The 16,916-nt window shown below is 37.4% G+C and overlaps 1 protein-coding gene across 1 annotated transcript in view; it reads left to right on the plus strand.

Annotated features, from left to right (window-relative positions):
- FAF1 (Fas associated factor 1) overlaps positions 1 to 16,916 on the plus strand; it is a 487,842-nt gene that overhangs the window by 315,221 nt on the left and 155,705 nt on the right. Inside the window, exons 10-12 of the mRNA XM_052636540.1 lie at positions 12,776 to 12,902; positions 13,834 to 13,897; positions 15,044 to 15,125. Of these exons, the coding sequence (XP_052492500.1) occupies positions 12,776 to 12,902; positions 13,834 to 13,897; positions 15,044 to 15,125 (273 nt within the window). The remainder of the gene's footprint in view (positions 1 to 12,775; positions 12,903 to 13,833; positions 13,898 to 15,043; positions 15,126 to 16,916) is intronic.

Below are 16,916 nucleotides of genomic sequence, written 5' to 3' on the forward strand. Positions count from 1 at the left end.
TATATTGTTTTATTTATATTATTGTATTATAAATATATATATTACATATATATATTATATTCCTTCAAATTTAGTTTCCCCCTCAAGCTTTAACTCATCTGTTCTTTTATTCACAGCCAAGCTTCTTAGAGTAATCTGTACCGAATGACTCTATTTCGTCATTGTTTATTTTGTTAACTCACTACAGCATGGCTTCTTTCTGCTATGTGACTAAAATTGAATTTAACTGTTAGAGTCAGATAATAGTCTTTGGGAGATCATTTAAGATGGTGGATCCTGAGCTTACCTCTCTTACAAGCACACCAAAATCACAACTATATGCAGAACAACCATCGATGAAAAAGACTGGAACCTACCAGAAAAGATCTCCTCCAACTAAAGACATAAAGGAGCTAAAGTGAGATGGGTAGGAGAGGCAGATTCATGATATAATCAAGTCTCATAGTCCCAAGTCACAAACTGGAGAATAATTTTATTGCAGAGGCTCTCATAGGACTGAGTGGTCTGAGCCCCATGTTGGGGTCCCCAGGCCAGGGGTCCTGGCATTATATATTTGTGTATATATGTATTAATATCTACAGTATTTTACATACACACATGTGTGTGTGCTCACATACACAATGGAATACCTCTCAGCCATAGTAAGGAATGAAATTTTACCATTTCCAGCAGCATGGATGGCCTTGGAAGTTATTGTGTTAAATGAAATAAGACAGAGAAAGACAAATACTATGTGATATCACTTATGTCTGTATTCTGAAAAACACAACAAACTAGTGAATATAACAAAAAAGAAGCAGACTCACAGATAAAGAAAACAAACTAGTGGTTACCAGTGGGGAGAGGGCAATGAAAAGTGCTCAGCCATGTCCGACTCTTTGTGACCCCATGGACTATACAGTCTACGGAATTCTCCAGGCAAGAATACGGGAGTGGGTAGCATTTCCCTTCAGGAAGAGGGAAGTGAGAGCCAAAATACAGGTAGCTGACTAAGAGGTGAAACTAGGTTGGTGCAAGTGTAATTGCGGTTTTGGACCATGAATTTTAAGTCATTATAACTAGGCTCAAACACATCTTTATTAATCACAATAAGAACTAGTACAATCAACACACTTTTGCCAATGAGAAATAAGTTTATTCCTGTCACATAAAAATCCATGCTTCAGTATTCAGTGAACTCTTAGAAAGCATTTTCTGCCTCCTGCTGGTTGTGGGAATATTTTCCCTGCAAAAAGTTGTTGAGATGCTTGAAGAAGTGATAGTTGCTGAGAGATCAGGTGAATATGGTGGACAAGCCAATACTTCTTAGCCTAATTCATTCAGCTTTTGAAGTGTTGGTTATGCAACATGCAGTCAGGTGTTGTTGTGGAGAAGAATTGGGTCCCTTCTGTTGACCAATGCTGTCTGCAGGCATTGCAGTTTTTGGTGAATCTCATGGATTTGCTGAGCATACTTCTTAGATGTAATGGTTTCTCTGGGATTACGAAGATTGTAGTGGATCAGAAGGGCAGCAGACAGTGACCATGACCCTTCTTTGATGCAGGTTTGGCTTTGGGAAGTGCTTTGGAGCTTCTCAGTCCAGCTAATGAGCTGGTTGTCACCAGTAGTCATATAAAATCCACTTTTCATCACAGGTCACAATCTGATCAAAAAATGGTTCATTGTTGCGTGAAGTAAGAGAGACAACACTTCAAAATGACAATTTTTTCATTTGCAGTCAGCTTATGAGACACCCACTTATTGACCTTTTCACCTTTCCAATTTGCTTCAAATGCCAAATGACCTTAGAATGGTCTATGTTGAGTTCTTCAGCAGCTTCTCATTTAGTTGTGAAGAGGATCAGCTTCAATGATCCTCTCAATTGGTCATTGTCAACTTCTGATGGCCAGCCACTACATTCCTCATCTTCAAGGCTTTCGTCTCCTTTACAAAACTTTTTGAACCACCACTGCACTATACATTCATTAGCGATTCCTGGGCCAAATGCATTGTTGATGTTGTAAGTTATCTCTGCTGCTTTATGACCCAATTTGGACTCGAATAAGAAAATCACTCAAATTTGCTTTTTGTCTAACATCATTTCCATAGTCTTAAAATGCATATAAAATAAACAGAAAGTAATAATTCATAGCAAAACAGATAAAGCAAGAAATGCATATTAAAATGATGTATAACATAATCACACTTATTTAAGAACATATTCATTCCAATATCAAATGGCAAAGTTCAGCAATGCTAAACCAAAATTACTTTTTCACCAACCTAATACATTCTACTAAAACTCTCCATAAATACTTTAATTCCTGATGATGTTCTTCAATAAATTATCACAGAGATTTTACTTGAATACCTCCAGTGATTGGGAACTCATATTCAGAAAGGCAATTTTATTTTCAGAAAATAAATTACTTTTGCACCAACCTAATACTATGTATAAAATAAGCTACAAAGATATATTATACAACACTGGGAATATAGGCAATATTTTACAAATATAAATAGAATATAGCCTTCAATAATTGTGAACCACTATATTGTACACCTGTAACTTTTATAATACTGTACATAAACTATACTTCAATAAAAAAAAACAGTTTGGGACAGAAAAAAGTAGATTTTATAAAATGCCATATTACACCATATCTTTTCATTTTCACAGCCACCTTTGTGTCAATATAAGTCACCCCCTGCAGTAGTGATGTAATGATGCTTGCCTAGAGTCATATAGAAAATGGCAAAATATTCAACACCTGTTCTTTGGTTTATAAATTCAGGATCTTTTATCCTTTTTTTTTCGTCATACCATAACTGCTTTTTACTTAATTCTCATCCTTCTGAATCTGTTTGTTTCTTATCTTCATTGAGATTTCCTCAGTTCTTACATCTCAGATTCTTTGTCTTAATTGCCTTTCTAATCTTTGATAGTTTTTACTTCATCTCTCTTTTCTTCACCAGTTGAAATATATTCTGTAAACTTTTATCCTTATTGTTGTTCTTTTTAAAATTTAACTGAATGATCTTATTCATTTCTATAACCTCAGCTATTATTTATCTGCTGATTATTTCCAGATCTAAATCTTTTCTGGACCTCTTTCTTGAGCTCCTAAGAAGATTTTTTTTTCAAGTTGCCTATTAGATGTTTTTACTTGGATGTCCTACAGCTTCCTCAGATGTATTCTGAGAACTGGCCTCAATATTCTTGCTTACCAGACCTGACCTTCCCTACCACTCAGTTACCCAAACTAGGAATTTGGTTTTATGTGCCTCTTCCACCTTTTTAAAGCTTCAAATCTAAATGATGAACAAATCTTATCAGTTCTACTGAAGTATGTTTTAAGTTTGTCCCCTTTATTAAATTCTCACTGCTATTAAGGTATAAACTCTCAAGTCCTTGCACTTGGAACATTGAAATAAGTATTCCTTCTCATGTCTTCAGATCTAATCTGCCGAATGGTACCAAATCACCACAAAAAAGACACGCATGCACGCACGCTTGTAGACACACACATCCACCCATCCATCAGAGTTGTTCTCTGAACAGTCCTGTCCTTGAAAATCATTAGTGATTTCCCTATTGCCATCAGAGTAAAGTCCAAATTCCTAAGTATGCCAGTTTGAGTGCTATAATCTAGTTTCCTGAAAACTTCCTTGCCTTGTAGCCAGTCCACATTCCACTTCCATACATCGAGCTGATGGTTTAGTTTATTTTTTGTAATTTTTTATTAATTTTTTAAGATATCCAATTTCTTGCTTGTGTTTTTTCTCTCCCTAGAGCACAGCCCCCTCCCCAACAATCTTCCATTATACACTCTCCACAACATTGATATCTTTTTTAAGTGAAAGTTGCTCAGTCATGTCCAACTCTTTGCGACCCCATGGGCTATACAATCCATGGAATTCTCCAGGCCAGAATACTGGAGTGGGTAGCCTTTCCCTTCTCTAGGGGATCCTCTCAACCCAGGGATCAAACCCAGGTCTCCCGCATTGCAGGCGGACTTTCTACCGGCTGAGCCACAAGGGAAGCCCAAGAATACTGGAGTGGATAGCCTATTCCTTCTCCAGTGAATCTTGCCGACCCAGGAATTCGAACCAGGGTCTCCGGCCTTGCAGGAGGATTCTTTACCAACTGAGCTATCGGGGAAGCCCAAGCATACCTGTAAACTAAAGCAGCTAGTCCTAAAACCTCATGTTCACGTTAAAACCAATATGCGTATGGTACTATGTTAAGCACTTTGGGAAACACAAAAACTGCAAGATAGGTCAGGATGAAGAGGGCTTCCTAACCACAAACAGAAAGAAAAGCTATGAAGCAAAAGGCCAATAATGTAAAAATAAACAAGTTCCTAGTCTCCAAAAGCACAATAAAATGAAAATGTAAATGGGGAAAATATTTGCAAAGCAGGTAATGGTTGAAGAGATAATCTCATTAATATATAATCTTTTTTAATGATACGGGTGAAATATTAGCACTTGCATGAGGCCTGCACAGTCTCCTTTGTTCTTCAGTAGTCTTTGCTTAAACTTTCATTGTATCCCGTAACACTGAAAAACACATATTTGCCACCAAATATGTCTTGCTTTAAAATGGGAATTTCTTGAAAACTGGAACCATGGATTTTCTGTGTATCCCAGACTTTTAACTAGGTTCTTAACATAGTGAGTAGTTGGTGAAAGAAATACCAGCTTTAATTATGAGCTTCCCTTATGTATACATGAGTTCTAAATTTTTGTCTCAAGCAGTTTAATTATCTTTTTTTCTAAGAAGTTTGCTCTGATTCCTCACACTGCCATGATCTTAGGTGCTCTCCACTGCTTACCTGTCCTAACTCCTGTTGTTGTGCAGTCACTAAGTTGTGTCTGACTCTTTGTGACCACATGGACTGCAACACACCAGGTTTCTCTATCCTTCACCATCTCCCAGAGTTTGCCCAAACTCATGTCCATTGGTTCAGTGATGGCATCCACCATCTCATCCTCTATCACCATCTGCTCCTGACTTCAATGTTTCCCAGCATCAGGGTCTTTTCTGATGAGTCGGATCTTTGCTTCAGGTGGCCAAAGTACTAGAGCTTCAGCTTCATCATCAGTCCTTCCAATAAATATTCAGGACTGATTTCCTTTAAGATTGACTGGTCTGATTTCCTCGCAACCCAAGGGAGTCTCAAGAGTCTTTTCCAGCACCACGATTCAAAAGCATCAGTTCTTCAGCACTCAGCCTTCTTTATGGTCCAACTCTCACAGTTTCCCTGGTGGCTCAGATGGTAAAAGCGTCTGCCTACAATGCAGGAGACCTGAGTTTGATCCCTGGTCTGGAAGATCCCTGGAGAAGGAAATGGCAACCCACTCCAGTACTCTTACCCAGAAAATCCCATGGACAGAGGAGCCTGATAGGCTACAGTCCATGGGATCGCAGAGTCAATCACGACTGAGCAACTTCACTTCATTTCACTTCACATCCATACATGACTATTGGAAAGACCATAGCTTTGACTAGATGGACCTTTGTCAGCAAAGTGATGTCTCTGCTTTTTAATATACTGTCTAGGGTTTTCATAGCTTTTCTTCCAAGGAGCAAGTGTCTTTTAATTTCACGGCTGCAGTCACCACCCACAGTGATTTTGTAGCCCAATAAAATAAAATCTGTCACTGTTTCCACTTTTTTTTTTTTTACCATCTATTTGCCATGAAGTGATGGGACTGGTTGCCATGATCTTAGTTTTTTGAATGTTGAGGTTTAAGCCAGCTTTTTCACTCTCCCCTTTCACCGTCATCAAGAGGCTCATTAATTCCTCCTCACTTTATGCTGGTAGGGTGGTATCATATGCATATCTGAGGTTTTTGCTATTTTCCCCACAATCTTGGTTCCAGCTTGTGATTCATCCAAGCATTTTGTGTGATGTACTCTGCATGTAAGTTAAATAATCAAGATGACAATATATAGCCTTGACATACTCCTTTCCCAATTTTGAGCCAGTCTGTTGTTCAATGTCCAGTTCTGTTTCTTCTTGATCTGCCTACAGGGTTCTCAGGAGGCAGGTAAAGTAGTATTTTCCCATCTGTTCAAGAATTTTCCAGTTTGTTGTAATCCACACAGTCAAAGGCTTTAGCATAGTCAATGAAGTAGGAGTAGATGTTTTTTTGGAATTCTCTCGCTTTTTCTATGATCTAACAGATATTGGCAGTTTGACCTCTGGTTCCTCTGCCCTTTATGAATCCAACTTGTACACCTGGAAGTTCTCAATTCATGTGCTGTTGAAGCCCAGCCTGAAGGACTTTGAGCATTACCTTGCTAGCCTTTGAAATTAGCACAATTGTATGGTAGTTTGAACATTCTTTGACATTGCCTTTCCTTGGAATTGGAATGAGAATTGAGTTTTTCCAGTCCTGTGGCCACTGCTGAATTTTCCAAATTTGCTGGCGTATTGAGTACAGCACTTTAAGTGCAGTATCTTTTAGGATTTGAACTAGCTCAGCTGGAATTCTGTCACCTCCACCAGCTTTGTTTGTAGTAATGCTTTCTAAGGCCCACTTGACTTCACACTCCAGGATGTCTGACTCTTAAGTGAGTGAGCACATCATTGTGGTTATCTGGGTCATTAGGACGTTTTTTGTAGAGTTCTGTGTATTCTTGTTCTTAAGCCCTTCTGCTTCTTTTCAGGTCCTTACCATTTCTGTCCTTTATTGTGCCCATCTTTGCATGAAATGTTCCCTTGGTATCTCCAGTTTTCTTGAAGAGATCTCTATTGTTCACACTTTTTTTTTAACACTTATTGTTAGTTATTATAATTACCTGTAACTGTATATTACATTGGATCGTCCCTGAAGCTTAGATGGTAAAGAATCTGTTTGCGATGCAGGAGATGTAGGCTCGATCCCTGGGTCAGGAAGATCCTCTGGAGAAGGGAATGGCAATCCACTCCAGTATTCTTGCCTGGAGAATCCCATGGACAGAGGAGCCTGGCGGGCTACAGTGCTTGGGGTCGCAAATATATTACATTATATTCCATGAAAGAACATACACTATATCTTTCATCCAGGTCCAGGCTATGTAGCACTTAGTAGGGCTAATGGATATATTTTAAATGATGAAGGGAATAAGTGAATGCAGTAAGCCAAAATAGAATCACTAATTTTTTTTTCCTTTGAAACACTTTGATCTTGACTATTTATTTATTTTTTAATATAAATTTATTTATTTTAATTGGAGGTTAATCACTTTATTTTTACCTTTATTTAAAAATTCTCAATAAATAGTTCTCTGAATTCAAAGAATTTTAGGGTAACCATCTCTGAACCAAGAGATTATCTATTCTCATCAGCAAACATTAAAGAGAAAAGATTATTTGTCTCATTTTTTGGACGAAGCTTTTCCTAACCTGTTAGATGGCTGATAAGAAAATGTGAAGAGATTGGGAGTTCCTTATACATAATTAAGTAGCTCATTCTTGCAGATAGTTCAATAATTTATATTTGAAATATAATTTTTTCAACAAAATCGGCTTTTTAGTTAGCCTCCTTTGAAGATATTCTTGTTGTAGGGTTTGTCTTTCTAGGATCTCTCTCTTAAGAGAATTGGAAATTCTATACTTTGTGAAGAAAAAACAATGCATTACATAGGCACAAAATTAAAATCACCTTCCTAGTATGAGGTCAAGTCCTATTTTTACGAAAAGTGTTTTTTATTTGTCTGAAAACTAGATTAGGAGAAAGGATAGATGTGAGATAGTAAGGTAAAACAGTGAGGGGGGGTGCGGAGATAATATATAGAACAATTTCTTTCTTTTTTATCCTTCTGTCCTCCAAACCGCCTTCTTAATCTGATGCCTCTTAAAGGGAGAGTAAGTGATAGGCAAGACTAAGTGAAGGCTGAGATCATAGCTTAGCTGACTGAGAATACGAGAAAGTTTGTCATACTGGACCTTTGTTTCTTTCCACTTGTCTGTGAGCCTGGCTAAGTACTCTAAAGGAATGTATAGTGTACCTTTTATATCCTGAGCCTTTACCTGTTTAAAGACTGAGCCTCAAAATTCAAAGGCAGTTCATGCTCCAGATATTTGCCTACCTGAAGCACAGATGGAATTCACGTACTGTTCAGTTCAGTTCAGTTCAGTCGCTCAGTCGTGTCCGACTATATGCGACCCCATGAATCGCAGCACGCCAGGCCTCCCTGTCCATCACCAACTCCCAGAGTTCACTCAGACTCATGTCCATCGAGTTAGTGATACCATCCAGTCAGCTCATCCTCGGTCGTCCCCTTCTCCTCCTGCTCCCAATCCCTCCCAGCATCAGAGTCTTTTCCAATGAGTCAACTCTTCGCATGAGGTGGCCAACGTACTGGAGTTTCAGCTTTAGCATCATTCCTTCCAAAGAAATCCCAGGGCTGATCTCCTTCAGAATGGACTGGTTGTATCTCCTTGCAGTCCAAGGGACTCTCAAGAGTCTTCTCCAACACCACAGTTCAAAAGCATTAATTCTTCGGCGCTCTGCCTTCTTCACAGTCCAACTCTCACATACATACGTGACCACAGGAAAAATCATAGCCTTGACTAGATGGTCCTTAGTCGGCAAAGTAATGTCTCTGCTTTTGAATATACTATCTAGATTGGTCATAACTTTTCTTCCAAGGAGTAAGCGTCTTTTAATTTCATGGCTGCAGTCACCATCTGCAGTGATTTTGGAGCCCCCCCAAAATAAAGTCTGGCACTGTTTCCACTGTTTCCCCATCTATTTCCCATGAAGTGATGGGACCGGATGCCATGATGTTAGTTTTCTGAATGTTTAGCTTTAAGCCAACTTTTCACTCTCCTCTTTCACTTTCATCAAGAGGCTTTTTAGTTCAGTTATGGTCCTACAAAATGTTATTTTGAAGAGTAGGTTCCCTCGCTGTTTTGATATGAGAAAGGGTTTAAATTTTTAAGCTGTTGAATTGCTGAAATAAAGAGGAGATCTTGACTCCACAAAGCAAAACACTTAAGAAACATTAGGATTGCAAATGGAACCAAGGCTTCTGTAAGAAATAGTGGTAAAGTCAGGATAGAAGATGCTTAGGGCAAGAACCATTCATTTCATTTTTCCAATAAGTATTATGTACCTTCTCTATTCAAACCATTGGGAAAACTGTCTTTAAGATAAGAGGGAAAATGTTACAAGTTTGGAAATTAATGTTTGGTTATGTCCAAGGAGGAAAAGCCTGCCAAGTCAACATATTTCATTTCAGGCTAGCCTAAGTCCTTTTGAAAGAGGTTACATTTGGCCTGAGTTTCCACCCACCAGCAGAAAATTGGATTAAAGACTTACTGAGCCTAGTTTTGTCCACCAGAAAAAGACCCAGTTTTCCCTATAGCCAGTCCCTCCCACCCAGAAGTTTGCACAGGCCTCTTATGCTTATCCATCAGAGGGCAGACAGAATGAAAACAGCAATCACAAAAAACTAACCAAACTGATCAAATGGATCACAGCCTTGCCTTACTCAGTGAAACTATGAGCCACCGCATGTAGGGTCACCCAAGATGGTCCGGTCATGGTGGAGAGTTCTGACAAAATGTGGTCCACGGGAGAAGGAAATGGCAAACCACGTCAGCATTCTTGCCTTGAGAACCCCATGAACAATATGAAAAGGCAAAAAGATATAACCTCAAAGATGAACCTCCCGTGTCAGTAGGTGTCCAATATGCTACTAGAGAAGAGCGGAAAAACAGCTCCAGGAGGAATGAAGAGGCTGAGCCAAAGTGGAAACAGAGCCCAGGTGTAGATTTGTCTGGTGGTGAAAGTAAAGTCCAATTCTGAAAAGAACAGTATTGCATAGGAACCTGGAATGTTAGGTCCATGAAACAAGGTAAATTGAAAATGGTCAAAACAGGAGATAGCAAGAGTGAACATTGACATTTTAGGAATCGGTGAACTAAAATGGACCGGAATGGGTGAATTTAATTCAGATGACCATAATATCTACTCCTGGATGACTCACAAGCTGAAATCAAGATTGCCAGGAGAATATCAATAACCTCGTATTTGCCAGTGCACCACCCTAATGGCAGAAAGTGAAGAGGAATTAAAGAGCTTCTTGATGAGAATGAAAAAGTTGGCTTAAAACTCAACATTCAAAAAACTAAAAATATAACATCCCGTGCTATCACTTCATGGCAAATAGATGGGGAAACAATGGAGATAGTCACAGACTTTATTTTCCTGGGCTTCAAAATCTCTGTGGACAGTGACTGCAGCCATAAAATTAAAAGATGCTTCCTCCTTGGAGGAAAAGCTATGAAAAGCCTAGACAGCATATTAAAAAGCAGAGAGATAACTTTGCTAAGAAAGGTCTGTACTGTCAAAGCTATGGTTTTTCCAGTAGTTGTGTTTGGATGTGAGAGCTGGACAATAAAGAAGGCTAAGTACTGAAGAATTGGTGCCTTTGAACTGTGGTGCTGGAGAAGACTCTTGAGAGTCTGTTGGGCTACAAGGAGATCCAACCAGTCCATCCTAAAGGAAATCAATCCTGAATATTCATTGGAAAGAACTGATGCTGAAGCTCTTTGGCCATCTGGTGCGAAGAGCTGATCACTGGAAAAGATCCTGATGCTGCTAAAGATGGAAGGCAGGAGGAGAAGGGGGCACTAGAGAATGAGATGGTTGGATGACATCACCAACTAAATGGACATGAGTTTGAGCAAACTTGGGAAGAAGGTGAAGGACAGGGAATCCTGGCGTGCTGCAATCCATGGAGTCACAAAGAGTTGGACACAACTGAGTGACTGAACAAAAACAAAAGGACAGCTAGGTAACTCTGTGAAAAGAAACATGAAACCCATTAGTGAGAGATCTTTAAAATCCCTTCCAGTTTTAGTATCTATAATTCTATGGCTGACTGAACTATAACATCCCCTCTAGACAAGTTTCATGGATCTTTGCTCCTGAGTTCCTTTTAATACATTTTAATAATTTAGGTGCACACCACCATAATTTAAAATATAGAAACTTCATTTATTAAGTGATCTTTGTAGACCTGATTTATTAAACATAGTACATACAGGCATTTAGCCAGATACGTTGCTGGGGCACCCTTGTTATCCAAGATGTAAATATTTGTCAGTATTCACAACCCAATTCAAATGTTTGGTATTTCAGACTTCCCTGGTGGTCCAGTGGTTAAGAATCTGCCTGCCAGTGCAGGAAACAGAAGTTCGATTCCTGTTCGGGAAAGATCCCATGTGCCACAGGACAACTAAGTCCGTGCACCCTAAAGCCCATGGTCCACGACAAGAGAAGCCACTGCAATGAGTATCCCCTTTCCGTAACTAGAGGAAGTCTGTATGCTACAACCAGAGGAAGCCTGTTGGCAGCAACAAAAGCCCAGCACAAATGCAACCAAAACATTAAATAATTTTTTTAATCTCTAATTTAGAGATCAGGGGCTGAATTCATATTTTGAAAGTAATGTTTTTCATTGTAGTACCTTACATCTCAATTGAGGTTGCCGAAAACAAAATAAACAGAGGATATTTACCAGTGCCTCAGTTCAGTTCAGTTCAGTCGCTCAGTGGTGTCTGACTCTTTGCGACCCCATGAATCGCAGCACGCCAGGCCTCCCTGTCCATCACCATCTCCAGGAGTTCACTCAGACTCACATCCATCGAGTCCGTGATGCCATCCAGCCATCTCATCCTGGGTCGTCCCCTTCTTCTCCTGCCCCCAATCCCTCCCAGCATCAGAGTCTTTTCCAATGAGTCAACTCTTCACATGATGTGGCCAACGTACTGGAGCTTCAGCTTTAGCATCATTCCTTCCAAAGAAATCCCAGGGTTGATCTCCTTCAGAATGGACTGGTTGGATCTCCTTGCAGTCCAAGGGACTCTCAAGTGTCTTCTCCAACACCACTAGTGCCTAGCATGTAGTAAATTCTCAGTAAACGTTTACTGAATTGAAGCATCATTGTAATTGAAGCATCTCATTTAATAGCCTTCAGTTTAAAAGACCTTTCGTATATTATTTTGTGTTACCTTCCAAAAATACCATGGAGGTGGCATACCATATTTCACTAATGAGAAATTTGAGAACCTTTGCAATAAGGAATGGCAAGTTTTAAAATGTTATCATTACTCCTGCCCATAAGCTTTCTGAAAGACCTGTATAGCTTATTTATCTCTGACGTCTTAGATTTTACCCATTTCCTTGTTTGCTGCTGCTAAGTCGCTTCAGTCGTGTCCGACTCTGTGCGACCCCATAGACGGCAGCCCACTAGGCTCCCCCGTCCCTGGGATTCTCCAGGCAAGAACACTGGAGTGGGTTGCCATTTCCTTCTCCAGTGCATGAAACTGAAAAGTGAAAGTGAAGTCGCTCAGTTGTGTCTGACTCTTCACGATCCCATGGACTGCAGCCTACCAGGCTCCTCCGTCCATGGGGTTTTCCAGGCAAGAGTACTGGAGTGGGATGCCATCACCTTCTCTGATTTCCTTTGTTTATTGTGCTCTTAATTGTGTACTATAGGCTGGGGATAAAACTGATAAAAAACCCCAGTCTTCATTGATTTTATAAGCATCCTTCATTTTCCCTCAGCCTCCATCCTTTAGTAGGGGTATCATAGCAAGATTAGAAATATATTTAATATATATATATAAGCCTTAAAATGAGAAATATTAAGCTTTACTCTAGCAAATAGCATCTTATTTAATAAAATTTTTATAATTCTAATGCCCTATTGTGATTATATAACTTGTATGTTAGGAATTTGATTTCCTAAAGTCAGTATGAAACTAATTATAGGACTTTTCTTAAATAGCAAAGCACCGATGTTCATATGGTTAGTGATAGTGATGGAGATGACTTTGAAGATGCTTCCGAATTTGGGGTGGATGATGGAGAAGTATTCGGCATGGCGTCATCTGCCCTGAGAAAATCTCCAATGAGTAAGTATTAATAGCTCCTTGGGTCCAACATTATGATTCTCCTTCCTAGTTCAGCAATTTATGTGGAGCGATGAACTTAAGAATTTCTTCCTGACTTTCAGGTTTGGAGAGATAAAATGTAGCAAGCAGACATTATTCATAGGAACTAGAGCCTCTTAAGTTTTGATCTTAAGCCCAACCATTCCCAGTACTTTAGTAAAATTCATTAAAAACTCAAGGGAATGTAACTTGTTTCCCTGAATTCGTCTATCTACTTGAAGTCTGGAAGTTGATAAAATAGCTGTACTTTTTGTGACTATAGTTATCACCACACATCTTATTGGAGATACCAGTTTTATCAGTAGTTATATTACTTTTCCATTCACCCATGTTTGGAGGGAAAAAAGTAAACTATATCATCTCCCTCACTTGCGCTTGACAGGATGCAGTGTAGGATCTTAAGTGATACTACATACAAGATGATTGTTAAACTAAGCCCATAAATGACTCATTTACTCTGAAATTAGGGAACCTTTATGGGCAGAAATAGATGTGATATTTACATAAAGTTGATTTTTCCCATTAGGTCTTTAATTTGAGAGCCTTTTTATATAATTTAATTACAAGTGTCATTCCTCAAGAAAACTTTGAAATCATAATTGATGACTGGCACATATTTTGAACACCTAGCAAGATTGTGTCAGTTTTCAAAAATTCATGAGCTTGACATTTTTGGGGGTTCTTTTCTAAGGTTTGATGAAATCTTCAAATCTAATGTAGCTGGAGTTAAAATGTCTTCTCAGATATATCACAGAAGCGAAAATTTAATTTTATTTCCTCTTTATTGATTAAATATATTTCTTATATGTGGGATTAGATGTTATGTGGTTTGTTTTTTGTGTCTATTTGTTTTGGTTTTTTGTTTTTGTTTTTTCTTTTGTTTGTTTTTTAGTGCCAGAAAACGCAGAAAATGAAGGAGATGCCTTATTACAATTTACAGCAGAGTTTTCTTCAAGGTAGGGTTAGGACATTGACTATATAAATTGATGTTCTTTTAATGCTACTGTGATTTTTTTTTGAAACAACTTTAATCATAGATTGTTTTAAAATTTATCCTTAAAGTATTCAAAGTATACGTTTATCTACACATATAGTCCTGATAGTGAATATAGAGTGTTCCAATCAGATAACTATAAACTACTTATGCCACTTCAGAGATGTGTTTATCTTATCTCTGTGTCATTATAGAAGCATAATAAATGGATTACTAATTTAATATCTTGACGATATTTGCAAAAGGACTAGGCTGTTGTTGTTTAGTCACTGTGTCATGTCCAGCTCTTTTGTGACCCCATGGACCATAGTCTGCCAGGCTTCTCAGACCATGGGGTTTCCCAGGCAAGAATACTGGAGTGGGTTGCCATTTTCTTCTCCAGGGGATCTTCGCAACACAGAGATCAAACCCACATCTCCTGCAGTGCAGGCAGATTCTGTAATGCTGAGTCACTAGGGAAGTCCAAAAGGACTAGGTATAGGATACTAATTTTTAGTATATCCTAGGACAAACAAAATATTTTTTAAATTATTGGATAAAAAGACAATTAAACATTTTTAAATGTAAATGAATCTTTTAATTATTTTGGAATCATTTAGCATTTCTTCTTTTAATAGTCTAATACAAATTTTTCTGTGTATTTGAGATTCTCCTAAGGTGTTTAAATATTTAAACCTAAATTTTCATGTAAATGATATTTCTCTTTAGATCTATTTTCTGATGTAATGTAATTTGGAAACTTAGCAAGGGACCATCTTTTCTCTCTGTGTTGGACTTCCACAATAAATGAACTAAAATGGAAACTTAAGGCTGTTGTAATCAGGAAATCTTAGGGAAATGGGTAACCAGGAATTACTACTTATAAATGGCAGTGGGGCAGTTACTAAGTCCATTTGCTTGATGTACTTAAAATTCCAGTGTTCTGATCTATCACTAGAGGCCAAGAAGAGTTCAAAAAACTAATGAAGCCTTTAAAGAAATATTTCAATGTTTTGTCTATACTGAAGACATTAGCCCCAACATTTACTTAAAAGTCATTGGTTAGACTTGTGAAACTTGAAGTAAATTTGAAATGTATTTTAATTAATAGATGCAATTTTTCCTATAGATATGGTGACTGCCATCCTGTATTTTTTATTGGCTCATTAGAAGCAGCTTTTCAAGAGGCCTTCTATGTGAAAGCCCGAGATGTAAGTGCGATTTACCTTTTTAAACTAAACAATGCATCCCATAGGTTTACCACCAGGCCTGAGGCAATGCTTAATGTTTTCCGCTTTTTTCAGATTGAAGACTTGATTTTGTTTTTGGTCCATTTCCCAACCTAATCATCACCAAGATGCCTATTTCAGTCAGAGAGCAGTAGTATGATAGGGTACTACTGGCTCTTGCAGAAGACTTTGTCAAGCTTTGAAACAGGGTTTCTTTCTTTCTTTCTTTTTTTTAAAGGGGGAAAAAGAGGTGAACATGCTTAGAAGAGACCAGGCTATGTACTTGTATTCTTTTTAGTTATGTGATTGACAGTTTCTTGCTAAAGGATTTGTCCTTCAGTCTTTTCCCCAAATGATTATTCCATCTAATAGTATATATCTAATAACTGTAATATTTTTTCCTAAAAGTCATTTAAGACAAGAAGATTTTTCTTTAAATACAGAAATGAGCTTTGTGATCTTAAAATCAAGAAGATTGAAATATGTAACAAGAAATCAGTAGTTATATTTTGAGCAAGAAGATTCTATGTGATTATTCTATTTATATGTTGACACTGCAGTCCAGGCCTCAGTTATCTGGCTCTTGCCTACCTGTACAGCTTCAGCTTTTCCCATTTCCTGCCTTACACTTAATTAATGTAGCAGTAGTATACTATTTGTATTTCCCCATAATCTTACTCTTTTCTAATGCTGCCTTACTGTTAAGAATACCTTTCATCTTGCTCTTTGCCTGGTTAGGTAAATACTCTGAATGTTTAATGAATCAAGGAAAAAAGGGAGGAAGGAAGGACTAATGTGTAGATGGAGTTAGAGTAAAAGTTTTAGAATTAGGAATTTTGAGAATAGAGTGCAAGGATGGCTCTGGAATTTCTAGTTTCTACTTATGACCTAAAGAAAAATAATAATTAATTTACTGTTAGGTTGGTGCAAAAGTAATTGTGGTTTTTGCATTGTTGAATTTTGCCATTTAATATTGGAATACATTCTTAAATAAATGTGGTTATGTTTAAAAAAAATAAATAAAACAACTTTGAAAAATGGAATTCCAAGACAGTAATTAGTGATCAACTTAAATCTGTCATTGATAGCTCAGTGAATTAGATTAAGAAACATAAAACTGTTCTTTACCCTAAGAATAGCTGAATAGCCCATGTAAAGTCTGTTTTAACCATCAATTTTTTAACTATTAAAACTATATTAAATGGATTTTATTTTTGAAGACATATATTTAAGTAATATAGTGTTATAGTTTCTATACAGGTTTTAGAAGATACTAAAAAGCACAAAGAATACATTCTAATGCAGATTAGCTTTATGATATGTTCTTTCCATTTTTTATTATATATTTTGTTGAACCCATTTACACATTTAACAAGAAATTGGTCATGTTATAATCCCATTAAAACAGCTTATTTTCATATTTTAATATTATATGATCATTTCCTTAATTATATTTTATAATATTTCAACTTTTACTAAAATAATTTTTAATACAGAAAAAGTAAAGGAATAGTACAATAAACACTCAAATCACCTATACCTAGACTTAATAATCACTAAAATTTTACCCCATGTTTGGTTCTTTATATATAGGACATCCTAAAGTTTTAATGGAATTTTAAGCCTTATAACTTCAAAAGTTTAACTGCTACATACTTATAAAGAAGCAGCATTTGAGATTTAATTATTTACATTATTTATGCTATTAGATTTATGATTTTGATTAATAAATTTTTATGGTAAATTTTTGTTTCAGTCCCTCTGATTGAAAAT

Source organism: Budorcas taxicolor, chromosome 3, assembly GCF_023091745.1.
Source record: "Budorcas taxicolor isolate Tak-1 chromosome 3, Takin1.1, whole genome shotgun sequence".
NCBI lineage: Eukaryota > Metazoa > Chordata > Mammalia > Artiodactyla > Bovidae > Budorcas > Budorcas taxicolor.